At 31.4% G+C, this 27,889-nt stretch overlaps 1 protein-coding gene across 1 annotated transcript in view; it reads left to right on the top strand.

The window, feature by feature from the left end:
• The first annotated feature begins 1,424 nt into the window (after positions 1-1,424).
• Positions 1,425-27,889, top strand: part of LOC129216832 (transcriptional repressor scratch 2-like) — a 46,657-nt gene continuing 20,192 nt past the window's right edge. Inside the window, exon 1 of the mRNA XM_054851052.1 lies at positions 1,425-1,581. Within this exon, the coding sequence (XP_054707027.1) occupies positions 1,425-1,581 (157 nt within the window). The remainder of the gene's footprint in view (positions 1,582-27,889) is intronic.

The following is a 27,889-nucleotide window of genomic DNA, read 5'->3' on the forward strand; positions in this document are numbered from 1 at the left end:
TGAGACATTTACCCCGGCAAAGCTTGTAAATCTGTAATACCTTAAACCAGTTAGTATTGATAAAAACAGTGACAGTGAAGCGCAATAGTTGCAGGTCATTGCATACACATGATTCAGAGCTAAGAGAAAAAAATCTAGATTTTCAGAAGAAAAAGCAACCTATCGACAAAATGTGGATGTATTTTTCCTCTTTAGATTAAGGTATTTTAAAATGAAAACTAAAGTTCTCCTCGATACACGTCTAAGCAGTAGTTTAGGGCTAGCGTTTCGATAAGGTTCAACTACTAATACATTCTCAGCCAGAAGATTAGTTTTATACGTTAACAAACATACTTGCAAACTTTAAAAGCATGCTGCGCAGTAACTTATAGTTCTTAGGTATACTACAATTAGAAAGAGGAAATTGTTTGTATACGTATGTTTGTTTTGTATCGAATAGACTCCATAACTACTGGACTGATTTTAACCCCTTTTTTCACTAACGAAAGAAATATTAACAGGAAATATAAATTTAGTAGTTTTTCTTTTTTTTTTCATCTTTACGGAAAAGTAAGACAAAAATGCCTAATAAAAAACTCTCTAAATATTATTCAAAGGAAACAAATTTTTTAATGTTTCGCTTACCGTACGGGATGAAAAAAGAATTACAATCTTTATAAATTGTATTTTATAATTTAATTTCTTTTTTTTTCCTGTTATATTTTTTTTTCTGAAATTATAAAAAAATATTTTTTTTTTTCAATTTATGTCACTGAATGATAACGTTTGTTAAAAAATAATCAAGCTAATGATAATCAAAACTGATTGATTACAACCATATGTATTTCGAGAAGGTAGGAACCGAAATTCTTGAAAAAAAATAATAAAAAATAAAACCCGTAATAGTGTGAATATTAGCACTGAATTTACTATAGTTTTTTTTAAAAAATCTTGTTTCCATTAAAGAAAGAAAGAAAAATTAATCATCGGAAGAACAATATAAGTATTTTCGAGATCTGTATGAGTTAAATGACGTCAATCAAGTCAAATTGTATTATGACTTTAATTAACTTGCTATTTGACTTGTTTGCGTCTATGAGCATTCTTCCAGACTAGAATGTGTTATGTACCAAAACGCTTTTCTCGCTGGCATTGCAGTAGAGGTCTAAAATAGAGGGCGCCACTATCCGGCTATCATCCTTTCCCGACCCTTTCTCTCTTCTCCCGTCGACTCCCCCTCTCCAGGAACGGTTATCACTCGCACACCCCCGCTGGAATCCGGTCACAACTGCGCACCCTACCGGACTCCTTCTATCCGGAAACGTGGTCCGGGCTCCGAGAAAACGATCGCCGGTCTTCTCTCTCCCACGGGGAAAATGCCGCTTCATCTCCGGGAGACCGCCGCGGAGAATGAGGGATCTCTCCCGTAGCCGGATGAGGCCAAAATGCCGAGATCATTCCTAGTGAAGAAAGCGAAGTACCCCGTCGATCATGGGAACCGGTGGCACTATCGGGAACCATCCAGCCCCACGGAAGGGGCCGTTGCGCCCCAATGTCCGGTCTCCCCGACGCATCATTGCCTCACCGTCCGTTATGCAAACGGTAAGCTACTTCTCATTAATATGAATATAGAGTAAACCGACCCGTGAATGAGCCCTCCACAGTAAATTAAAAAAAAAAAAAAAACTAAAGATTATATGTAAGGGTTCTCAACCATGTAGCCTCTCCGTCCCCCTTTGAACACTGACGGGAGCTCACATGCCCTCCCCCCCCCCCCCCACCTCCTGTCAATACGAGGTAACAGTCAACATTTGAAAATGAAGTTAGTTTGGATAGCTAAATCAGGTTATTAAAAAAAAATATTGATATTTTCATAAACAAATTTAATGTTAATACGCATAACTTTGTTTTGAGCATAGTCTTTTTAGAACATGGGAAATTAAAGAACTGAGTGCAAATAAATAGGAAGCAATCTACGATCTAGATGAGGTTGATTATTAACTTCTAAGAGTACTAAAAATTATAAAGCTACAGAGCAGGTAAAAGTTGTTTTTGTGAACATTTAAAATCATTTAGCCATGCTGGCAAAGAATTTTAAAAAGTATTTTCTTGTTGACAACAAACTGATAGCAAGTTACGAGTGAGTTCGAGATCCATTTCATAAGATTCCCGAAGGACTCTCCATTCATGAAGAAGAAAAATTCATAAACAAGTGGCGAAACCAAAAGAATTCTTTTTTCGCACTAAAAACAAGGGCATTTCGCATTTTATTACCAGTTTTAACATCCTACTTTCGTGAAACTGGATTTTCTGCAGTGGCTTCTTTAAAAACAAATATAAATTTTGACTTTATATAGAAACAGAACTGAGAGTGGCTATTTCTAATACTAAGCCTTAATTCGAAGAAATCTAATATTCAAGATAGTCCCAAGGAAGTCAATAATAGTTACGAAATTTCCTTTTAATTTGGTATGTTTTTATTAAGTAAGTTTTGATTCAGAAGTTGCTTACTTTAATAAAATAATTATTAAATATGTTGAAATGTATTTTTTTTTCTATTTATCTGTCTGCTTTTCCTTTCAGTCAGTTAATGAATTCTTTTAAATAATATTTCCTCTTGGATATTTTTTCGCCCCTCCCTCAAGTGTGCTCGCACCCCCCCCCCCCAGGGAGCGCGCCCCACAGGTTGAGAAACACTGGTTTATAGTAATGAAGATTAAAAAAAATTCACTTGTGAATTGACAGTATTAACTTCCTTTTAGGCAATTCTACGAAAAACCCAACATTTTGTCCTGTACATGACAGCTCATTAAAAAGTAATAACTTTAAATAGCAATGAACAAAAATGTTTGCTTAAGGGATTGCACATACGTTAGTGATTTCTTAAGCAGCAAAATTTTACTCTTCATTCTTTTAAATTGTTGTTTTCAATTTAATATATGAACCGTCGTGAGCTGGACGTGGTATCCTTTTTTCCGGGGAATGTTAATTCCGTAAAAAATTACAATACAAAAACAACTATAGTTGGGGCAGACCTAACCTTGCAGCATTGTGAAGTCCACGCAGATCCTACAGCATTTCGCGGTTGCTAGTTTAGGTTTTCCCCAACTATAGAGGATGCTATGTTTATCTACTACTTGACTAAACACCTTAACTGGTTTGGTTTTACCTATAATTTTAAAAACTCAAGAAGCCTGATGCAAAACCGTAAAATGTTCCTATATTTTGTAACTATAATGTTTATCATTTAAATTATTTTCAATGCCACGTGCCAAATACTGCAGGTTTTAAAGATGATATGAATTTTCAAACATTAAACTGACATTTAAGTATTCCTTTATTGATCGGTCTATCCTATGCACAAACATTCATGGGTAAAATGTTATGGGGAATGAGGACAGTTGATACAATTTATTAAGTTTGAGTGATTGATGTGAACGATTTATGTAATTGAGTGATTGAGGAATTTAACTGGGTGAATTTAAACCATTTGTGTTAATTCGAAATTAAAAATTAATCTTGCTCAAATATTACAACCACTGTATGTCTAGTACACTTTAAGGACAGCAGAACTCTAAGGTGGTAATAAGATAAAAAGGTTTTCATTCAAGGATGATATTTATGGTACCACTGTGTAATAAAAAGGATTAAATTAATAAGCGTTTTCTGGAGTAGGACACGATACCCTTGGCACGTCTTTCTAATGGCTTAATATCTAGACCAGGATGTATCTTCTAGGAAGTATCATGGATTCATCTGCGGAACCAGCTCAAAATCAGTTTCCCTTTCATTTTTTTTTTGATTAGTAAATGAATCAAAATTTACGTGTTTGACTAATAATCCGGTCATTTCAAAGGGGAAATTCAATATGTTCACATGTCAGCGATTATCGTTATTTACTGGAAAATCGCACGTCAAGGTATGACGGGAGAAAATTGCTTCTACAGTTAAACGAAGCCATTGCCTATTTGATGGTACTTGATGGCTGAAATTTTAACCCTAACTCTAGTGGAGTAACCCTAAACTCCAGTAGGTAGCGTTCAATGTTGACCTTTTTTTTCGTTTCCTTATTCCCCTGAAATGACAGTCTTACCAATAAAACAGTTAAGTTACCGGATCGAGTTCAACCTTGTCACGATAAAGCTTTTCCATGCGTATTAAACATTACCAAAACATATTATCAAATTATCACGCCTTGCCGCGAGTTTTTCGTTGAAACACGCGGATTACTCGATCTTGGGCTATTATTTATATGAGGATGTGTAATAAACAAAATTTTGTGTTCCTCGTTATTTATTACTCTTGTAGGTTGATTTCTTAGAAAACAAAAATCATAACAAATTAAAGTATTGTTTATTACATAAACACAGAGCTGTCACGAGCAGAAAAAATTACATTTTTCCACGGAATGACCCAAGCTAAAAATCTAAATCATCTTTCTATTTTGAAAAAAAAAAAAAAAATTGTAAACAAACGAGAGCACATAACCGCAAAATCGGATCTTTTTATTTAGTAAATAATAAATCTATTTACACTTTCATCCATATATCTCTCTTATTACCAGACCGTTCTTTTGGAAATGCGTATTTAAAAACGGAATGTTTATGAATTTCAAGATGGTCTCTGCAAAATGAGGGCAAGTACGTAATCACTCATATTAGACTCAACAGACAAATATTTAGGGGAGGGTGGAGCACAGTGAGGCGCGGGGTACTGGGAGACAGAAGTATTTTTTTTTCTTGGATTTTTAAATTTTAATCCGGAAATGATGTTAAGTAAACATAAATCTGCAGCAATTGACCTTTTGGATTCTGGGATATGAAGTTGTTGCTCGTGTTTGCTATCCAATGCTCGTTGTTTCTATGATTTCAGGCCGCATGTACCGATTTATAACATTTTCTTTTATGAATATAAATTAGCCATTTGATCATTTTCTTTGTTCCACTCATGCAGCTAAATATACCATTAATAACATTCAGAATCGGCTTTAAATGAACTTCTTAAAATGTTTAATTAGAAGAAAAAAGCGGAGTCGGGTACAGTGAGACAGACGTAGTTGGGTCAGAGTGAGACTGTCTCACTGTGCTCCAGTCTGGACTCTGATTCGAAAGGGATGTTTTCTTTTAAATTTATTTTATGATCTAAAAACTTTCAACTTGCTGTTTAATTCTTTACAGGTTTTTTTTACCACTTAAAAAATGCAAATTAACACTCGTAAGCTAAAAATAGGGTCATTTTCTGAGACTCCAAGGTAAATTCATTTGTAATTTACCGTCTGATTCCAAGTGATATTTCAGATAGAGTAGATCATTATAATCTGTAAATTATTGATAAAACTGATTCAAAAAGGCCTCTTGTTCTAGCGTAGCAGTGATTGTTGTCTTAGGTTCTCAATAGTACGAGATCTGGCTGCAGAATTCTGCACTCATCGAGTATAAAGTCAAAATCCAATTTTTATATTACATTATGAAAGAGGCAATGTTTTTTTTTTTTTTTTCTTTTTGGCTAGGTTGCCGTGCAAGAAGTGCCCGCAAGTATTTTTTATCAAATTAATATTGCTTGACATTTTGGGGTAAAAATGACGCATTTGTTATTGAAATAAATTATACTCTATTCCAAAGAAATATGCCTAAAAAAATTGAAAAGTTATGATTGCCGTTGCGCAACTGGCCGCTACCTGTTCGCAGTTACATGTAAACGGGTACTATTGGTGCACATTTATGCACTCATAAAGTATAGTCATCATTTATATATCGAATTAAAGCTAATTTTTTTCTGAACGTGATAAACTAAGGTTGTCTACGAAAAAATGGCCGCAAGTGAGGGTTTCCAGCTGCTAACGATTGCCTAGAATAAAAGAGTTAGCGCTTTACAACACTCGTTCGACAGGGATTGCGATAGCCAGCTATATGCATGGGCGTATTCAGAGGCGGGCAAGGTTGGGCAGCTCCCTCCACCACCAACGTCGAAAAAGAAAAATGTTTAGTACTAAAAATAAATAATTGCCGGTTGTTTCAATTTCTAAATTTAATGAAGAGTTCAGATATTGTAACTTGTTCCTAACTTTAAAAGTGTATACATTTTCTTTGGGAGCTCATTTAATAGGGAAAGTAATTGGTGTTTAGTTGGGTTAAACGGTACTCAGCTTAGAATTTCATTGCTTCTTAAATCTTGGAATAAAAAAGATGGGGGGGGGAGGGGTGCTAAAAACCAGTCTCCCAACTTCCCAAATGATGGGACTTTTCAGGTGCGCCCTGAACTTCAAATTTTACCAGGTTGAAAACTCTCAATGGACCGAATGGAACTAAAGATTTCCCCCAAATGATGATAATTCGCCTAATGGAACTCCAAATTTTGCCGAATAATATTTTTATCATATCGTCAAGCAAAACTTTCCGAATGATGATATTTTTTCCATATTCAAACAAAATTTGCCTAAAAAGAATATTTTTGGGAGGTCACAGTGACCTCCCATCAGGACTCCCCTACCGCTGCCCCCCCCCCCTCTCCTTTCATGGTTGAGCTGGATACGCCCTTGGTTGTACGAGTTTTTAAAGTCATCAAGCATGCATCAATTGTTAGTGTTCTCAATCAACGGTGCAAACAGTAGTAAAAACAAATTTCAAATGCTCCAAAAAAATAAAATTAATAAATCTTTATGTGGTTGCATTTAAAATCTCATATACATATAACATGCATTCCTCAATAAAAGGTAAAATTAATTTGTATTGTAAAAATATTTAAATAATTTTCTTGTTTTTCGGAAACATTTTCTGTATAATATAATTGACTTTTCATTAATAACTGGGTCATATTCTTTCACAAATATTAATATTTTATTTTAATTTTATAGATGAAAGACATTTTACATTTTATTGAGGAATGCATGTTATATGTATATGGGATTTTAAATCTAACCAACAAAAATTTATTAATTTTATTTCTTTTGGAGCGTTTGAAATTTGTTTCTACCACCGTTTGCATCGTTGGTTGAGAACACTAACAATTGACGCATGCGCGATGACTTTAAAAACTCGTACAACCAAGGGCGTGTCCAGCTCAACCATGAAAGAGAAGGGGGGGGGGGTGCAGCGAAGGGGAGCCCTGATGGGCTAATTCGGCAAATTTTGTTTCACGATATGGCGACAATATCACCATTCGGAAATTTTTGTTTGACGTTAGGTAAAAATATCATTCGGCAAAATTTGGAGTTCCATTAAGCAAATTATAATAATTCGGGGAAATTTGGAATTCCATTCGGCCCATTGAGAGTCCTCCCCCTCCCCCGATAAAATTTGAAGTTCGGGGCGCATCTGAAAATTCCATCATTTGGGAAGTTAGGAGACTGGTTTTTAGCACCCCCCCCCCGCACCTTTTTATTTCAAGATTTTGGAAGCAATGAAATTCTAAAATGAGTGCGGTATAAACACAACTAAACACCATTTAATTTCCCTTTTCAATGAGCTCCCAAAGAAGATGTATACACTTTCAAACTCAGGAGCAAATTACTACATCTGAACTCTTTGATAAATTTAGAAATTGAAACAACCGTAATTTTTTTTTAAAATTCTAAGTATTTTTTATTTTTGAAGTTGGGGGGGGGGGACTGTCCAACCTTGCTCCCCCCTCTGAGTACGCCCATGCGTAGAGCTGGCTGTCGCCATCCCTGTCGAATGAATATTGTGAAGCGCTAACTCTTGCATTCTAAACAATCTTTAAAGCTGGCAATCTCACTTGCGGCCATTTTTGCATAGGCAACCTTAGTTTATCACGTACAGAAAAAATAGCTTTAATTTGATGTATAAATGATGACTATACTTTATGAGTACATGAATGTGCCCCAATAGCAACCGTTTACATGTGGCTACGAATAGGTAGCGGCCAGTTGCGCAACGGCAACCATAACTTTTCAAGTTCTTTAGGTATATTTCTTTGGAATAGAGTATAGTTTATTTTAATAAGAAATGCGTCATTTTTACCCCAAAATGTCAAAACAATATTAGTTTGATTAAAAAAAATGCTTGCGGGCACTTCTTGCACGGCAACCTAGCCAAAAAAAAAAAAAAAACATTGCCTCTTTCATAATGTAATATAAAAATTGGATTTTGACTTTATACTCGATGAGTGCAGAATTCTGCAGCCGCATCTTAGACTATAAAGTTTCAGAGGATGTCCAAAAACCGAAGAGAGAAAAGGTTGAGTAATGAAGAAAGAGCATAAAAGGCTTATTTGACACAACTGATGAGGCAGAAAAATTAAATGGCGGATCTGATATTTTATCAGACCATAATGACATGTGTCAAAATCCACCTCCTGGGTTTGAAAAGCTAGATCGTGGGACACTTGAAGTTCGGATAGAATTTGCAATCAGACTTTTTTTTTTATGGAGAACTTCATATTTTTCGTTTCACTGTGCCCTCCCCTCCCCATCTTTTTACATTTTATTTTTATCTAAATATCATGTTAAAAATGTTGCATTACATGTTTTTTTAATTCGGTTTGTTTTTAATACATTTGCAAGTTATAGATAAGCAGTAGAAGTGTCTTATACCCCGCTTCGGTACTACGCAAAATCAGTTGCAATGCAGATTTATATATATTTGCGATATTATATTATATTTGCGATATTTTAAAAAGTAAAATGTTCCCTTTTTTCATACAATAGCAAAATACGTGTTGCCTCGTTTGTCCATATTTTTTCTTTTTTTTTTCGTATGATATATCGTTCTGAATTTCATTACTAGTTTTTAACATTTTAAGAAAATACACTAGCCTTGCAATAGGAGTTTTGATATTATATTTAGAATAAAATTGCAGTATATCTATGACTTATTCCATCTCAGATTAATTCGTAGATACATTTGCTTAGAATATATCTACGAAAGAGATTTATAGTGATAGTTACGAAAATATACTACGATTGCAGCATAGAAAATATTATATGGGAGAACCTGGACCATAAAGTCTAACAAGGCCAATCCTTAATTTTTTTCATGTAAAATAGCAAAAATTAGCTAGATTTAGTTTCTTTGTCATCAAAAAGCCTAACCGATGACAAAGCGTTAGCCACAATCAGTTAGTTATCTAAGGGCAAAAGTGTAGAAACAGTTGTTACAAAAGCGATGTCGTCTTGTTAAAATTGCCTGATTCTATTTTAGAGTAAACTTTGTTTCTTCATAAATCAATGTAGTTTAGTAATATAAAAAAGGCGTTAACTGTAGACAGCCTAATTTATGCAGATGACGAATTCAAAAAGAAAAATTTCGCTGAGTACAGTCATTTTCTTCTGTGATTTTATAACCCTTGAAAAGTCGATTGTATTCCAATAACGCAATGTTTGGGCTCTTTTAAGACTCCGATCTTTTTCAAGAAACCTAGGATCGGTTGAAGAATCAAATCCTGTACTGTATATACTAGGTACATATGCATGAGCTATGCGCTGGAGAGACTAAAAATAGAAAATAACCCCGAATTGTGACGACTGAGCTTTCTTTTTTTTTCCATTGAAGTAAATACTGTCTTGATAATATGCAACTAACATATTAGGAATATTTAGTTTGAATTTTAGCTTCAACTTTACCCACTTTAAATAGAGCAAAGAAAAAATTTCGTATTTTAAAAGAAGAATGCAACAATTATAGTCAATAGAAAATGTTTTGTGGCAAGTCCATCTTAAGCAGTTTAGCTCAAGTACTAACGCCGCAAGTTTTTTCCTTCTCTTATTAATTTATTGCTTAAAAAATTACAAAGCGTTGATATTATTCGACGCTCAATTTTAAAAGTCATATCTTAAGGAAGCTACTAACTTATCGTAGTTGTTTAACCATTTGATTATGTTCTACCATGTGCCTTACCATGACGCAATTTATGTTTACCACACTGTAGTATTAAACTTGGTCGTGAAGACGTGCTTGATGATAACAACTGTAGAGCTAATACTTTGTCATACATGACAACAAATAACTATCGACATTAAATACTAATTATTAAAAAATACTTAAGAACAAACTTATAAAATTGTTGCAGTAAAATAACATTAAACAATTAAGGTTTGACCAAAAAAGTATTAACTCTTTACCGTATGGAATTTCTTTAAAAGATACTTAAAATTATTCACTGAATTTTTTAAAAAATTAAAAGTAACCGTTCAAAAACTTTTAATACTAAGATTCTTTACTTGCGAAACTTGTAGTATACTGGTAAAGAAGTTTAATCCTTGGTGCTCACTCCTAGGTTCTCCATTTAACGTAGAACACAGATTTTAATATGTAATTTTGGAAAATATACATTATTACTGTGTTTAAATAATCTTTATTGTCATAAAACACTATCCCTGATATTCATTAATATATTAACAATTATTTGAAAAATTCACTTATTTTTCAGACATTTTCCTGGTTTTAATCTCAATTTTTTGAGTTAAAATTTGCAAAGCTTTCAGGAATCATTTTCAATGCTAAAATTTGAAAAAAAAAGATGATGTGAGATGCAATATAAGATACATTTTTGTTGAACACGTGTGAAAAATGTAAATAAATAAATAAATAAACATTATAGTTAGTGACTAAATAAGTAACTCTATTTAGCAACTAATGTAAAAAATGCAGTTCAATGTCTTGAAAATTGTTTAAAAAAATTAAAAAACTGCTTAAATAACACTATACATAAAGTAATGAGTTGGAATAAGGGGCTCCTAACTTTTCAAAAAAAAAAAAAAAAAAATTAAAAAAAAAAACTCTGACTTTAAGCTTGTTTTCTAAGTGTCAAAGTTTAAAAACATTTGAAAAACAGTCCTCTAAACATGAATAATTATCATGTCGTCCTAGAGTAATGATGTCATAAGTAAATTCTTAGTTAAGGATGGTTGAGGTAAGTGGGACCCCTTTTGAGAACAATTCGTTTTTGAAACCTTGTACAAAAGTTTCGAAACAAAATATTTAAACCTATTGTCTTATTTTATCTTTTACATTTTTAATGAACTTAAATGTATCATTATTTGCTTTAAAAAATGCTTTTAATATTCTTAACGATTATATTAAAAAAAATCAACTGGGTGTCCCACCTAACTTATCATAAGGGATAAGTGCCCGCCCCCTTTTTATTTAAATTTAAATCAAGCATATCTAAAAAAGGGGTAAGGAGGTTCTACTTGATACAGTATGTAAATCTTCGGTGTGAAATATTTTTTTGTAAACGCATCTTGTCACGAGATATTTACTGTCTTGTAAATCTGTATGACAGAACATTTTTAAACAGAAAGCAAAACAATTACGTCTGTGAAATGTATTGAAAGTCTATAGGTACCTATTTTAATTTTAACATATAAGGGTGTGTTGAATAAACGTAATTGTTTGAGATCAATTTCCGTAAATTAGCCAAAACTATAAGCTGAAAAATAAATTGGGAACATTATATGGTTGCAACAGTTTTAAGTTAGCTAAGGAAGGACTACCATCATGCTGGACTACTCAATAATAATTCCCCATCATCCTATGAACCAGACCAGTAAAAACACACCATTTATATTCGTTCTTGCAACAGTATTAATATTTTTTTAAAAATTTGTATCATCAACCTTCCAATATTAGGCCTACATAATAATTTGTGTTTTACTTTGATGTAAGTTTCACAAATACATAATCACCAGCTTTAGCCGTTTTTGTAGCTGAATTATCAATTCCTACTAGTTAATCATAGTTGTCTTGTATTTCACTAATACAAATATTTAACCAGAGTTGCTTTTGATTTAGAAATCCTCATTGTTATAGTCACTTACCCCATAGCCAGGGGACCCACTTACCCTTTACAGCCAAAACGTAAAGCGTAAGTAGGACCCCTCCTCTTAAACACTCATTAATAATATTTTATGCAAAAATTCTTGTTTTAGTATGAACTTTAAGTCAAACTATACGGAATAAATTATTGATCATAAAAAAATTTAAAAAACTAACCTGGAAGCACTTCTTTGAAAAAAGTGGCTTGAACTCGCAAGAAAAAAAAATCAGAATTTTTCGCTATGACATAGAAAAGAAACCACGAATCCCATATATGTGCAAAACCAATCACTGCGATGAAATTTAACAAGATCTTTCCCCAACCAACCCTTTTTTTTATCATTTATTATCAAGATCTCCTGTTGTTGACAGATGCGACTTAAATTCTTTTTTGAAATTTCATGTTAAACATGTGCTTTAAAGTCACTGCTGTTTCTACGTCTTCGATCATATATTCTTAGTAATTAACAGCTTTTAATCGCTAACTTCAGCTTTGAAAATGTTTTGAGCAAATAATTACTTAGATTAGCTAGCGGTTAAATGTCGAATGGCGTTGAGGTGTATGTGTCACATAGTGATTTTTTCAGCGAGTAATGTTTCGAACAGTATTTCTTTTACAGCTCGGTTCTTTTTTTTTAAATAAGCCAGGGATAGTGCTATCCACGTTACTAATTGCTACGCATAGATTTTTTTTCTACTTCTAGTTGAAAAACTAAATTGCAAGTGATTTCTGTTTCCTCGCTTCTTTACTTTATTTATGTATTTATTTATTTGAAGACAAAACTCACCTCTTCAGCTCTTGGTGATTATAGTTTTGATTTTCTTATGTACAAAAATACATTTAGAATACATAGTTATTATCTTAACTGAAAAATATATATTAGTAAAGAAGTGTTCTTTTAATTCTAGCTTTGAATTTTATTTTTTTTCTGAATTTCTATTATTTTTCCAAGATATTCTTACCACAGAATGGTGACAGTCAATGGATATCTCAAAAAACAAATGTCACTGGGGCATTGTTACTAAAAATTAACGAGTTATGAGTTAGCAACTGTATTTTTTTCGTGAATTACTACAGAAATAAGCATTAAAAATTTTACTAAATACAAAGAAAATTCGTATTAAATGCTTCTATTATACTTTGCCCGTTTTTGAATGATTTTGCAAGTACACCAGAAAAAAAGAGCCTTTTGAAATTAATGTTGAATGTTGGTAGTTTATGTTCCTTAATGAAAATGACCTAGACAGAATATCATATTTTCTTTTAGAATAATGTAGTTCTTTTGTCTATTCTGAAATATGTCTTTTCATGTTAATGGTTGTATGTTCATTAATTTTTTTTCTTAAATTTAAAGTAGTCATTGCAGTTTAAAAAGTGTTTACCACAAAAGTCTACATTGTGAAGAGTTAAAATGCAATGTTTTTAAAGCAAAACATAGGGTTAAAACACTTTTAATAGCAATTAGAATGGTATTTAAGTTTTCCTTTGAAATAAATATTTAAAAAATGTTTTTTCAACACCGCATTGACGGTTAACTGTACGTAGGATTCTTGAATTCGGTTAGCTTATTTTCATCGTTCTCTTCCTTGTTGAAATACCTTTCTCGTTTTCATATCTGATGTCAAAACATCCAATAAAAAATGCCTTTTTTGAGGGTCTTCAAATGTATATACTTACAACTTTTTTGCCGAAAATATTATTTCTCGCAATGTTTTGCAAATTTTGTGCTGACTTGAACACATTATTTATAATTCATACATTTCATTTTCGTATCAAAGTATAAAGCATCAAAGTTCGTATCATCAAACTAAATGTTTGATGTTTCAGGTATCTTTGATCATGAAGTTTCTATTTAAATGATATTAAAACACAATTTTGTACAAATGTTTTCTGTTCTTACTAAAAAAAAATCTTATGCAGAAGTTAAAATATTGACCTTTAAAAGTGTTATTTTTTTATTTATTTGATTTATATTTTGTTCTTTCGACTACTCATCAGTTCATTTTTCAGTCAGTATTGCAAATGTGAAATCGACTTAATAAATTATTTTAATTATGGAGTCACATTTTTTTTTCTGATTCCTTAACCCAGTAGCTATTTTGAATGCTTTTAAAAAACTTAAATGTATAGTGATTCAGAGATTCATATTTTTTTTTCTAAACGACGAAAACTCCAAAATTTTTGCTATAACAAATGAATTGTACAAAAAAAAAATCTAAAAAAAAAACTGTAACACCTTGACCCCGAATCACGTGTCTGCTATTTTTTTGTACTCTTGTACATTTTAACGTTGTACATACATATATTTTATACTTTTTCACAACTTCAACTTAAACCTAAGGCTCAGGTTGAATAACATTCTTACACAGCAAAAGTGAAAATAAATCGATGAAATAATGTGAGTTAGCTTTTAAAATCTGAAAGAAAAAAAAAAATATTTTGAATAAATTTCGCACCTCTCAAAACGTTGATTAAAAATCTTATCAAATAATGATTGTTTTACTCATTAAGATTGCGGGCTGTTTCCTATAAAATTTCAGACCATCAGAACTGTAATGGATGTTTAAAGAACTCCATTATTTACTTCTAATGGCAAAGAGCTTTCAGTTATTGTTATTAGTTATTCGGCATTAATGTCTTTTGTTGATGTGACTTCACTTTTTCATTTGGACTAAAGTTAATTTATATTCAATACAACACAATGAGAAATATTTGTTTTAACAAAATTTACTCATTACAGTTATTAAAATTGGCTTTTCCGAGCTTTTGACTCATTTTCATTAATTAGATTTTGCAAAAAAATCATTTTGGTTATTATTGAAGAGTGCGGCAAAATGAAGGGATATTGCATTTGTTTGGTGAAGAAACCAAGCGTAAAAACTTGTTTTAAAAGGCATAGCATTTATTAAAGTTGAAATGAATATACGTAAGATGTAAAACTGTCTGAATCTTGATATGCAGTCCGAATTTGTTGCGAAATGTTTGCAAAATTGCTTATGATTAATGGTAGAAGAACTTATTTTTAAAACTAAGAAAAAACTTTCACGCATGTTTTCGTATACTTATGCATGAAAAATGTTCATCCATAAAAAGTATTTGATATTTATTGCCATATATCTAAGTTTTCAATCCAGTATAATTTTTTCGCAACTAATTAATATTAGTTTACTTTCTATCGTGTTCACCTAATTGAAAAAAAAGAAGAAAAATAACAGACGTAACTTTTCGTATACGGGATCTCTGCAACGAAACTTTCATAATATTGGCTTTTTTTTGTTATGATTACTTATAAAAAGGAATCTTTGAAAATCTCGATATCAAAATATTTTATGTTTTCTGATAACTTCGTTCGAAAATAAGGAAATATAAGTATGATGTATAATGTGAGGAAAAATAGGAATAATACTGCAACTGGAAACAGTTTAAAGCTTACATAGCAAAGTTAAACACATTATTTAAAAATGTATCAGAAACAAGCTTCTATTTTTTGTAGTTGAAAAGTACAAACGATAAAATAGCTTAAGATAAAACAAAAGAAGATAGATAGAAAACGCAACTCACTTAACCAGTTTGCACTTCTTAATTTGTTTATTTCTGTACAATGCCTATTACTTTTAAATCATACATAAGAGATTTTACTGTTTCAAACACTGGTGTAGTTATTCAGTAGTACTGAATAAAATTCTAAACTACTGGGCTTATTTTTTTGTTTCTTGGTTTTTAAGCAATCGGGGTTTTTTGTTTTTATTTTTATTTTCAGCGGAACAAAAATAAGCGAGCTTGTACAATAAAACTAACGTACAATAGATGAAAAAAATGGAAAAAAAAGTGAAAATTGAAAAATTTGCAGTTACTGCCCTTTACCTGCACACGGCAGACATGCACTTGTTATTTAACTGCGCGAGGACAGTAACTGTTAAAGCAGGATGTGATATTTTTTCACGAACACTTTCTGTATTTTTAAATTGCTTTAGTTATAATGCGAGAAGTTTTGAGTAGTAATGTCACTAGCTGCCGTGGGCCAAAGGCTTACAAAATGTAAGTAAAAAAAAAAAAAAACAACTCGTTCTTTAATTCTGCAAGTTTACATCTCATCATTAAGCTTTAAGTAATATCTCATCTATCAAACACAACTATTCACATATATTCCATTTTCAATTTTGTGTTTCCCAATCTGTAATCAAGATAAGCCATTTTCTAGGTCGAGTGTCCAGTGGGCAATTTTTGCTTGGTGAGCGCAACAAACTCGGGTATTAGGAAGCAAACCATACTGTTATAGATAGCCCTATAGTTATTTTTAGCTTTCGTAACACCCAATAAATTAAATGAGAAAGTTTTTCTTATGATTTTTTTTTCATATTGCGGTGGTAAGACCTAACTCAATCATACGTTTGGGGGATCGCGTCACTCCTCAAATATTTACAAAAGACAAGAGCAATACTAGAGACGCCATTTGCTTAGGTATTTGATACTTAAACACGTGTTTTATTTTATTTTATTTTATTTTATTTTTTACTGTTTCATAAAGGTTTTTTTTTTGCAAAAACACTTTATTTAAATTTTTTTCCTAAAAGTTAAGGAATAAGACAACATACAAAGAATTACATTTGCTTTTAGTTCAATAAGTTTTCTCGCTTGTGTATTGAGTTTATACTTGGAAGCTTCCCAAATATCCTAAATTCAGGTTTTTCTTTCGAATTTTCCTACCACTATTATTTTTTTTCAAACGTATTTGATGTCAGCAACAGATGAATATAACTCAGGAAACGGAATGTGAGAAAATGGCGATGATCTGAATTATTCAGAATGTCTGTATTCATTCTTATGTTACTTTTCTCTAAGGATTCATTTCAAATGTGTAAATTGTACATATTATGCATTCTCCTCTGTATTTTGAACAAATAGATAACTTTATCTTAACTATCGCGTATTATCAGTGAACTTTCCTTTAAAATTGGAGGGAAAAAACATTGAACAGAAGGCTTAACATGTCATACAAATTATAGCTAAAAATAAAACTAAAAAAAAAAAAAAAAAAAAACAAAGAGAAATTCATCACAAAATAAATATTTTAAAAAAATTTAAATTGTACGGCACATTTCAAAAGAGAAAAATATGTGTTGAACTGTCTGGGTGTTCATCCTAATACCTTTTAAGGAAATAGAAACGATATAGTAATCGATAAAGTAATTCGATATTTCTATGTTTTCCAAAAGAAGTATTGTTGGAAATTTTTGTAACATATATATTTTTTATTTGACCTTAACTGTTCTACTTTGAACGAATAAAAAAAATTGTATCCGCCGACAGGAATATTCAAATCCTATGTAAATGATAATACAAAAGCTAATTTATTTCGAAATGAGTTCGTTGCATAGAATTTTTGGCTAAGAGCATTTTTATTGAGTTGGCGACGATAAAGAGATATTTTTGAACAATACAAAAAATACAAAAGCAACAATGGGGAAACATAACATTTTTTATCTAGGTAAATAACACTAAATATTATAATTTTTTAGCGTACTTTTTGCGCTAAGTTTTATTTTAAGAATACATTTTAAATTACTAATATCCTACCTCTCTTCGCACAACTATTTAAAAGTTTAAGCAATTAAATACAATTTTAAAGTTTCAATCGCGTTTCTTCAGGACACCATTAGCAAGTCACGAATTAGGGGAAAAAGTTCTTTTTTTTAAACTAAAATAATGCTCCTTTGTAAGGTTATGCAGGGTGTTCCAGAATTCTTGTTACATACTTGTAGATAGTGTAGAACATGATGAGGATTCTATATCCTTTATTTTCACTTTATTAACAATGAAACACACCATTGGGGCATAAGAAATGTGTGTACAAAACTTCTGATTGATACGTTGTTTCGTCTGGGCTGTAGCCCTGTCAAGGAAGACGAAAACTTTAAAAAAAAAAAACGATTTTCTAACTTTTATTGCTCATCCCTCTGATATTACAGGAACTTAATTTTGGTATATGTCGTCACGCCCTACTGTAAATTAAGTATGCTAAAAATCGACCTTGGAGATGATTATGGGGCTGAGATACAAAGGGGTGAAAAGCCAGACATGTTATGTCGAGTAAATTGTTCTTACTTGCGTCTTTCGTTTTTCTTGGCGTGCTTCAAAAGTTAATTTCAAAAGATGCTTCTGCGTCTTTTAAAATTCTTAGTTATTCTAGTGCCTTACATTGGTTACGTATTGTATGTTAAGTGTACATGTAAAGCGAGATCAAGGTATAATTTTTCTATTCCGGCAGATTATCCAGGTGGGGCCAGAACACTGGTCTACCGGTTGAGCTACTGAGCTCTGTCGGCCACAACGCAAGGTAAACTTATTAGTTTAACCAAAAAACTCGGTTCGGCACTTTTAAACAGCTTGTTTTTTGAAGACAAAAAATATACCGTGGGTCTATTTTTCGTCATTGCCGGCAAGATAAGCTTTAAAATGAGGGGTAAATCATTGAATTTGCTCAAGAAATAAGGAAGATCTTGCGTAGTGACAAAAAACAGGCAACAGAAATAATCTTTAAGAATAAAATAATTAAATGAAATTTTTGTGCATTTTCTGATGACAAAATCAGAATGTGTGGAGAAAATAAAAGGTAACGAAAATAGAACAATCTATCCGAAATTTCAGTTCGCCAAATCAGCTCCTGTTTTATATCCAAACGAGCAAACCCATTACTTACAAAACTCCTGGAGCAATACGAAAACCACACAAGAAAAAAAAAGTAGAACGGAAATCCCTTGGAAGAAGGAAAGGAACATCTAGAACAAAACGAAAGAACCATTTTCTCAGCTGCGTCATTAGGTTATCCTGAGGGAACAAATCACCCTAGAACTGAAACCAGTATTTCCCATCAGCCCTCGGGTGTCTAATGATCAACAAGTTGAGCAAAATGTAAGGATCGAATCCAATCGCAGAGACGGCCTCGAATCTTCGGAAGGTCCATCAAACTCTTTGCTTCCTTTTTCCCTCTTATGGCCATTAGTAGAAGACTTTAGGAAGAAGTGGGAGGCTGTTTATCTTGTTCGCTCTTGCCTAATTTAGCTACTATATTTTTTTAACTCGTCTATGTGTGTTTTTTTTTTTTTTTTTTTTTTTTCAAATTGTGATGAAACAATTTTTGGCGGAAAGTTCAAGATTTATTTTTCAGATAAAAACAGAAAAAAAAAAAAAAAAAAAAAACACAGCTTGAAACAGAAATATGTCCTTTTTAATTATCCACATGATACGTACATGCAACGCAGTAGAAACACTAAATAAATGCTTCGCCCACAGGTAAGGAAATAAAAAATAATAAAACAAACTAAACAAAGGAATGTAAACTTTGAATCGCGTAAGAGATCATTCCTATTTAACATCAATTGAAGCCTTATATCTATCTTATTTTTTCCGGTGTTTTTTATTAGGTCTTGTAATGACTTCGTATTAATGAGACATTAAAAAAAACTCACGATTTTGATCTCCCCAGGAATATAAAAATTAACAAATACAAGAAGGTAAGTTAAAAAAGTTTTAAAAACCCTTTTTAACAGATGACTTGAATACAGAAAGCATCAAAAATATCTACTTGAAAAGTTTAAAAGCCCAAAGTTCACTAATAAATGCTTGTTTAGAAACTATTAAATTAATTTATTGAAACTTTGTAATTACTGTTATTTGTTTTATTTTGTTTCTTTTTTTGCAATGATTAAAAAGCAATTGCCATAAAACAACCAACTACAGAGAAAGTATAGCAATAGTTAATAAAAACAATGTATTTCTTAGAATGCTATATTAGTATACTTTAAGGGAACAGACCGAACCTTTTACTAAGGGATAAGCATTTGACATATGATTATTCTATTAGAAAATCAGACCTAGTTTTATACAAGGAATTAATTCTAATGAGTTCTTGTTCTAATGAGTTAATTTCCTTAGCCCTTTCAGACGTGGCGTCGGGTATATCGGACATAAACTTTAAAAAGCTGCTTATCATTTATTACTTGAATAAATTACTCGATTTTTTTCGTAGTTGACTCTTTACAGTCTGCTAATTATTATCTGTACAAGAATTTTTCATTTTGGGATTGACAACATAAAGAAATAGGGGATGGGAGAGAGAATGGGACTGGCTCATTTTCCTCAAGCACGGATTCTCGTCGCAAAAACAAGGGTTTTTTTTCTGATTTTTTAAAAAATACATAATCTTATATTAAACATTTCACACGCTTATATTATGTTTTATTATTATTTAGAGAATATTTTACAAAGAAGTTTGTTTGATGTTTCATCGTTTTATTATCTGAAATATGTATTTCAGTAATATATGTCCGGATTATTGGACGTGTGACAACTCTTTTATTTTCTCACCTATAAACTTGAAATTTTGTCTATAAGATTTTCTTTACCATAGTACACTTTGTACCAAAGCACTTTTGGTTAAGTATTTCAAAATTCCGTCTGAGATTCAATGCAAATTTGACCGACTGCTTCAGGCCGCTGGAATAAATCTTAATGAATTTAAAGTCGTATTAAGTGAAATAGAAGAAGTATGGTAAAATAATGTTTTAATCACTGTCAAACTCACCTATAACGAGCCCGGATGTAATTAAAACTCGGATTTAGTGAAGATTATTGGTATAAAATATTTGGTATAATGTTAAGTCTATTGGTGAATAACTCACTTTTAACAACCCAACTCCGCTTAAAGCGAACAATATTTTTGCGAGTCATAAAATTTCTGTTGACTTCCAGTTCCGCATATCCTTTCTTGAAAGAAAACCCTTATCATCCTGAAGTGAACCGAAAGTTAAAAATTGGTCCTAAATCACGAACACAACTGATTATGGCTTTCTGTTTTGATTTGGGGTAGGGAAGTATTTGATATTTACATAATTGTTAACGTCTATGTTATAAGTAAGTATACTTCCAAATGGTATTGTAGCTCAAATTCAAGCTATGCTGATATAAAAAAAAAAAAAAAGATTAAAACTATAAATAAAAGTGTGAAAAATTTAAAGGCCGCCTTGAACCAAGGCGGGCCCCTGGTCAGTTTGGTCTCCAGACCCCTGAAGCTTATAAAACGTAAATCACACCGATTCAAATCTGTGCCCCACCAAAGGCTTGGCCAATAAGGGTCTATTTCCGACTAGGTTGACATGACCTCTCGTTGGCCGTGAAGAATTAGAAGCTGATGGACAAGCCTTTATGCTCTATAATGGCTTAGAACAACGTACAGAAGAGTTTTAAATTTTTTCGAAGCCAGGGTGCAAATGACCATCTTTCCCGGGTCATTGGTGTTCCTTGAAAATACACACACACAAATACGCTAGATAGATACAATAAGAACTATTTAAAACAAAGTTGCTAACTTCCTTCGAAAAAGTAAGAATGTTTCAATTTTGGTTTTTTCCCCCATAATATCGTTTTTTACAAGCACTCGGTTATAACAAGCAAATACCACAGTCAATTCGTGCTCGTTTTAAGCAAGTCTGACTGTACTATCATTTTTTGTTTATGATGCGAAAATTATTAGAGCAATTGACACAGTTCTTCAACTTAACATGACATTCTACCGATTCTTTTAACATCAATTTTATGTCATGATAAAGGAACACTAGCATTTTAACCACTTGTAACTTTTAATAATTGAGTAACACTTGTAACTGAATAAACTATCACAGGAAAAATATTCTTATGCATATTGTTTCTGTTACTTAAAACAAGTAGTAACTTTCATAAACGAATAAATATTTCTAAAAATTTAGCTTGGGTTTTGCATTTTAGTTTCTCAGTAAGTACGTTATTGTAAAAAGAACATTTTGCGGAATTAAAAATGAGAGACATTTTTGTGTGACTTTGAAAAAAAAAATAGAAACGTTCGAATCGTACACGAAATTATCGATAAAAAATAATATATATACACATAAATGTGAAGCTTTTCAATTTATTCTTGGACTATCAACCCCACTGTTCATGATCAATAAGCTGAGGCAATATGACTAGCTGTTCCCATGTTTATTACTACGGAAGAGAGATTACAGATCCCATGACTTGTAATACAATGTAAATCAAATAGCTTTGACATCATATGCGTTTCTGTATTAGACATTTATCTTAGCATGTAGTTCTTCTTACCAAAGGATAATTAAATATCACTGCAAATTCATTATCGAAAACTTCATTAATAAATCATCGCACATCATTAGAATATCATTATCGGATATCATTAGGTGCGCGCCGAGCAAGAAATAACTTTTGGATGTCTCTACAAAAAATCCATGTTTTAAAGTCTGAGTTTATGATACTGGTTATATGTTATAAAGAACTAAAGCTTTTAAAATTTACGGCAACAAGAAAATGTATTATTTTTGGCATAAATATTGTCTTTTAATGCAATTTTGCTTCAATATTAAATTTGAAAAATTAAAAATATTATTAAGCTATTTAACTGCAAATCTGATATTAAGACGTTTTAAACTATCCCAGCAATATATTAATTATAGCAAGAAATTCCGTTTTAAACTAAACCACTCAATTTTCCCGTATCGACTTTTTAGCATCTAATCATAATTCTGTTATTTCGTTTTAACATTACAGCTGATATCTGAAAAAAATATATTCCCCTCTCATCTGATGAAGTAGATACGTAAAAAATAAATAAACGAGCAAATAAAGTAGAAGCTCTTTCTTAACTATGCAGCTAATATATTAATTTCCACAAAAGAATCTTTAATCGCTTTTACAAATATAAATCAAATAAATAAATAAATAAATAAATATAAAGCACATCGAAAAGTGACGTGCACGCACATTTTATGTTACAAAAACGTTTGTAGCTCTTTTGAATAAAAATAAATGCTTAGGATTTTATTTTCCCCTGTTGCCAAAAATTAAAATAAATAAAAAATAATTATCTTAAGTAAATAACTTTCTTCAATTAAAAAAATCGTCAGGACATATCCGTTAAAAAATAAAGCACCCCGATTTTTCTTTTACTTTCCGCTGTCAAAATTAAAATTCATTGTTTTAAACTTTAGAATAGAAATAAAAGCAATTCATCTCAATAACCAGTTTCACAGTAAAAACGAGGGCCGCAAATTCGGAAACGAACTTATTTTGGGCTAAAGATTCGTTGGCGGGATTCAAAGGCTTTAAAACTCCACGAGTCAGAGTCTGTAATTCTCCCCCCAAGAAAGCATTTCGGCCAAGGCTGCGGAGTCAGAGTCGGAGTCGAATCATTTTTGAGTAAAGTCATATCAACAATCATTGTTTCATAGTAAAAACTAGGGCTGCAAATTCAGAGTAAAACTGATCTTGTAGTAAACGTTCGTAGTCGGGAGTCAAAAGATTTAAACTCCCAAGAGTCGGAGTCTGTCACTTTTCCTCCCGGCATTTCTGACACAATTGCTGAGTCAGAGTCGGAGTGAAATCATTTTGAGGTAAAAGAGTTGGAGTCGAATACCCAAAAGTTAAAAAAGTTGCAGTCGGTAGTTAATCATTTTACCACCGACTCCACAACCCCAGTAAAAACATTTAAATATTAAATTCATTTCATTTTGATTCATTCATATTTTTTCTGACATGAGTCAATGTTAAGTTAACGGGACTTGGTACATTTCAATTTTTACTAATATTTTTTTTCCTATTTCTCAAAGCAAAAATTAAAAAAAATATTTAGAATATGCATTATTTTTTGGTGTAAAAAAATGATTTTTCATGTTGTTAATGTTAAAATTTTTGAATTGTTCAAAAAATATCTTTTAAATCCTTATATAATATTGAATGATAGAGTAACGCTCCTGACGTCATCAACAATGAAACTCGCGCTACGGTATGATAATTTAATAATATGTTTTAGTAACATTAAAAATGCAGAGAGAGGCTTTCTTGGGACAAGGCTGAATTGGATCCGCAAACTTAACTGCTTTACTGGTAAGACTGTGTCACTTCTGGGGAATGAAGAAAAGAAAAAGTAGTCAACCTTAAACGCTATCTTTTGTAGTTTAGGGTTAAAATTTCACTATCGCTTGAGTTTGGGTTAAAATTTCAACTATCAAAATATTAGCAAACAGGCAATTGCTTCGTTCAAATGCAGAATCAATTTTCCTCCGTCTTACCTTGACGGGTGACTTTCTAGTAATTAAATTAAAAAAAAAAATTTTTTTTGGTTTTTCATCAAGAGCTTTTTCCAACAATTTTTATTTGAAGTAAATTCGCTTTCATGCTTAAGCTAAATCGACATTCAGTTTCAAACTAGATTCAAATTTTTTTGAACTGATCAAAATTGAGCAAAAAATTGTTCAAATCAAAAAGTAAAATCGCGGAGCAAATTGTGTTGGCCGAGATCTTTTGGGGAAAAAAAACGTTTGTTCGTTTAGAATTCTTCACTCAAACGTAAAGTTAATGTGGGAGGGGGCATAGAGACAGACACACAGACAAATCCACTCCCTTTCTGCGATATTTTGGGGATTTATTGAGATTTTCCTAAATAATTTTGTTTATTTCTTTGAGTTTTCTTAAGTATGTAAAAAATAATTTAAGGACATCAAAGTGTTTGAATGTTTAGTTATTTCATGTCAGTTTTCTTATTCAAATTGACTTAATGATGAAGATGAAGATCTACGAAAGATTGATAATAATTACGCATATTTTTTCACAAGTCGAAAGAAATAGATTTAAATCAATGCCAATTAAAGTAAGGGGGAGGGGGGTGATAGTCCTAGTTTCAAATATCTGCTAGAACAAATGCATTGAAACCTCGTAAAAAAGTTCGAATTCAATAAAGCTCTGAAAAATCGTAATATTTCGAGCATATAAATATTTTTTCTATCATTTGACACATTCAGTAATGCATACCATTTATGAAGTTTGCCTTGAATATCACTTATTTTATTTTATAGTTTAATATGAGGAATTAACTCATTTTCCGGACAACATGTTTGCATTCATCTCGTTTATCACACCGATCACAAACAAAAATAAAAAATTACGTGTATTTTTAGAGCTTAAGTGGCAGAAGAACTTAAGGCAAACGTTTTTGTAACTGTGTGCATTGTTTTTTTAAAAATTTATTAGTTAATTAATTTTTTTTCCGTTCATATTATAAAAATTTTAAAGAAAAACTTTTGTCCTTAAAAATCATACTTAACAAAATATTTTCAACACATGACGTTTTTAAATTTTGCCTACAAGATAAAATATTATAAATTTCATTGAGATAAAAAAATATTTAAAAAATCCGTATTACCAAAGCTTTAGTGTAACTTGTTACGAAATTTTATTTAAATTGGAAAATTCCCAAATTGTAAGTGCAATATGTTATTTTGCTTCTTTTTTAAATACGTACAAAGTATAAACTGTAAAAATATGCAAGCAATAAGTCTAAAAGAAGAAAAATAAAATAGAGCTATCCTTAATGACCAACATGTTAATTTAATTAATTACGAAGATAAAACAAATGAATCTTTCTTACAAAGGAAAAAAACAACAACTTTATAAATGCCTTCTTCCACAACTAATAAATATCCAACTACTAAGCTAGCAAACGTGCTAGCCCGAAAATTTGTCTCAAAAAAAAAAACCCACTAAAATGGCAAAATTACTCTAATTCCCTTAACCATACTGTATGGGTGCTCATTTGAGGAAGTCATATTTTACCTCTGATACTTAAGAAACTTTTCCAACCACCTATACCTCATTTGAAACAGATGGCTAAGCGTCTAAATTGAAACGCATGTTTATTATGCGCATAATTTTGTTCCCATTACATTTATTATCGAAGAAGCATGTTTCTAGCCTGTTTTTCGCATTCGGAATTGAAGTTGTGTGAAAAAGACTTATCTTAAAAGAAAGAGTAGTGAAATTTTACAGTTCTGATCGGCAATTAAGTTCATTATAAGTACGATTCACTTCAGAAATAATATCACTTTTTATAGTGTATTTGTCTCTGTATCAATTTCGCTTATAAACACTATTTGTCAGTTAAAACACATTTTAATAATAAAAGAAAAAAGTGTCATCGATAGTGCTCAAAATTTTTCAGGAGATACTGCTCGATGAAGCTCAAATTGTCTTTTGACGAAAAATTCTACAAACAATGTGAGCGTAAAATTATTTTTTGAAATCATTTAGTTTTAGTTTCTTTAAATTTTTAAAATCACTTAATTCTTTAACAATTACGAGTTTTCAAAACTTTTGTCACAAACTAGGGATAACTTGGTTGAATACCGAAACCAAAAATTCAATACCGGTATTCGGTATTTTTAAAACGTGACACCGGAATACCGGTATTTGAAATAATTAAAAGAAATGCTTGAAAACATATTGTTCCGTTGCCACATTTCACAATTTTGTGCAAAAAACGTATTATTTATGAAAACGTATTGTGAACAAACGTTATAATAAAAAAAATCAATCATTGTGGAAAAACATAATGCATCTTTTGAAATGTCTCTGAGCCCGGAACCCATTTTAGTGCTTTACTTTCCTACAGTTGAAAATACTCTTTCTGAACTCACGCGGGTTGGTGGCACTGTTAACAATTCGCGATACACTTCCTCTAATTATTGTCTGGAAGTATTTCATCTTCTAGTTCTTCTGTCTCTTGCATGTTATTTTCTGATAAATCGTTTCGTGTGTGTGTGTGTGAATGTGTGTGCTTCTTTTGTATTGTGTATATTATTATTATTTTCAATTTATAGCTAGTTGTAACTTATTTTCAAGAAACGTTATTTTTCCAATATTTACATCATTTTCTCTTGATCAAGAGACGTTAGTGTTTGCTTTCTATTAGCCCATTGGTTTGAAATTTACTATAAATTTGACTAAACTTGATTTTGTTAGTTTCTCTTAGGGGCCATTCATTGACTACGTAAGGATCCCGAGGGGCAAAGGGATTGGAAAAATCTCTACATATCCTTACTTTTTTTTTTGGGGGGGGGGGTTCAAACCTATTCCTACGTAATATTTTCCAAGTTGATATTTTATATTAGAAATCGCGCGGTCAAGTGGTTTGGCAGGCATCTATTTCATTTGCGTCTGGAAGGACGAGGCTTAGGACGAGCTGTTTTTTACTTGTTTTTCAAAGAATAAATAGTATAAAATATAATAAAAGAATCGCACTCTGTATAGCATGTTTTATTTTTAAATAGTATCGCATCATATACGAAAAAAAATTTCGAAAAAATATTTAGTCTAGATTCCTCTAATTTAGCAAATATTTTCCACACAAAAAGGTTTAATTTAATAAGAGTGAATTTAATGACTCCAGTGATGTAAGGTTAGTTATTATTATTATTTATTTATTTATTTATTTATTTATTTTTTGAAAAACGAAATGGAATTTTATGTAAGAACAGTCAGGAGGGGTTTAAAAAATCTTACGTATGCTTACATGGGGGGAGGGGGTCAAAAATTGCCAAAATCATCCTTACGTAATAAATGAATGACCCCTTATTCATTTTCGCTTTCTTTTCAGATGTCTTTGTATGTATCTATCTAAAAATACCATTTAATTGATATGCTTTACCTCTATGCAAATTTTCAAGGCACTATATAATTTCCAAACATTATCTAGCCACGTGTAAACCCAAATAGTGAGACAGAGCAACAAACCAATACTGATAACAACAAATTACCATTTGCTATGCTAACAAGACAATGTTTTTGTCAAAATTTAGTACAGTTAAGACAAATAGATAATTAAAAATGAAATCATAAAGTATTATTGCAATTGATTGTTGAAAAAAACTTTTCACAGAACAAATGCATTCAAAATTGCACTCTAAATTAATTTTCACAATTGGAAAAAGTAAGTAATAAATTAAATGTAAAAAATAGAAATATTGTGCACAAAAGCGCACGAAAATGCGATTCATCTTACCATCTAGTAATGACAGTATGATTTTTCAATCTTTCCGCTACTTTTGTTTAATGATATTCTATTAGTTTCGGTATTCGGTATACTGGTATTACAATCACTAGTCACAACCTTTTATGCATACGTAAAACCCCATTTAATAACTTCAAAAACCATGTGTTGTTTAGACATATGAAAATTTAACATTGTTTTAATAATGATACAGTAGTTTTAAATGAATTTTCATTATTTCGTATTTTGAAAGGAAAAAATATTTTA

This window comes from Uloborus diversus, chromosome 1, assembly GCF_026930045.1.
Source record: "Uloborus diversus isolate 005 chromosome 1, Udiv.v.3.1, whole genome shotgun sequence".
Classification (NCBI taxonomy): Eukaryota; Metazoa; Arthropoda; class Arachnida; order Araneae; family Uloboridae; genus Uloborus; species Uloborus diversus.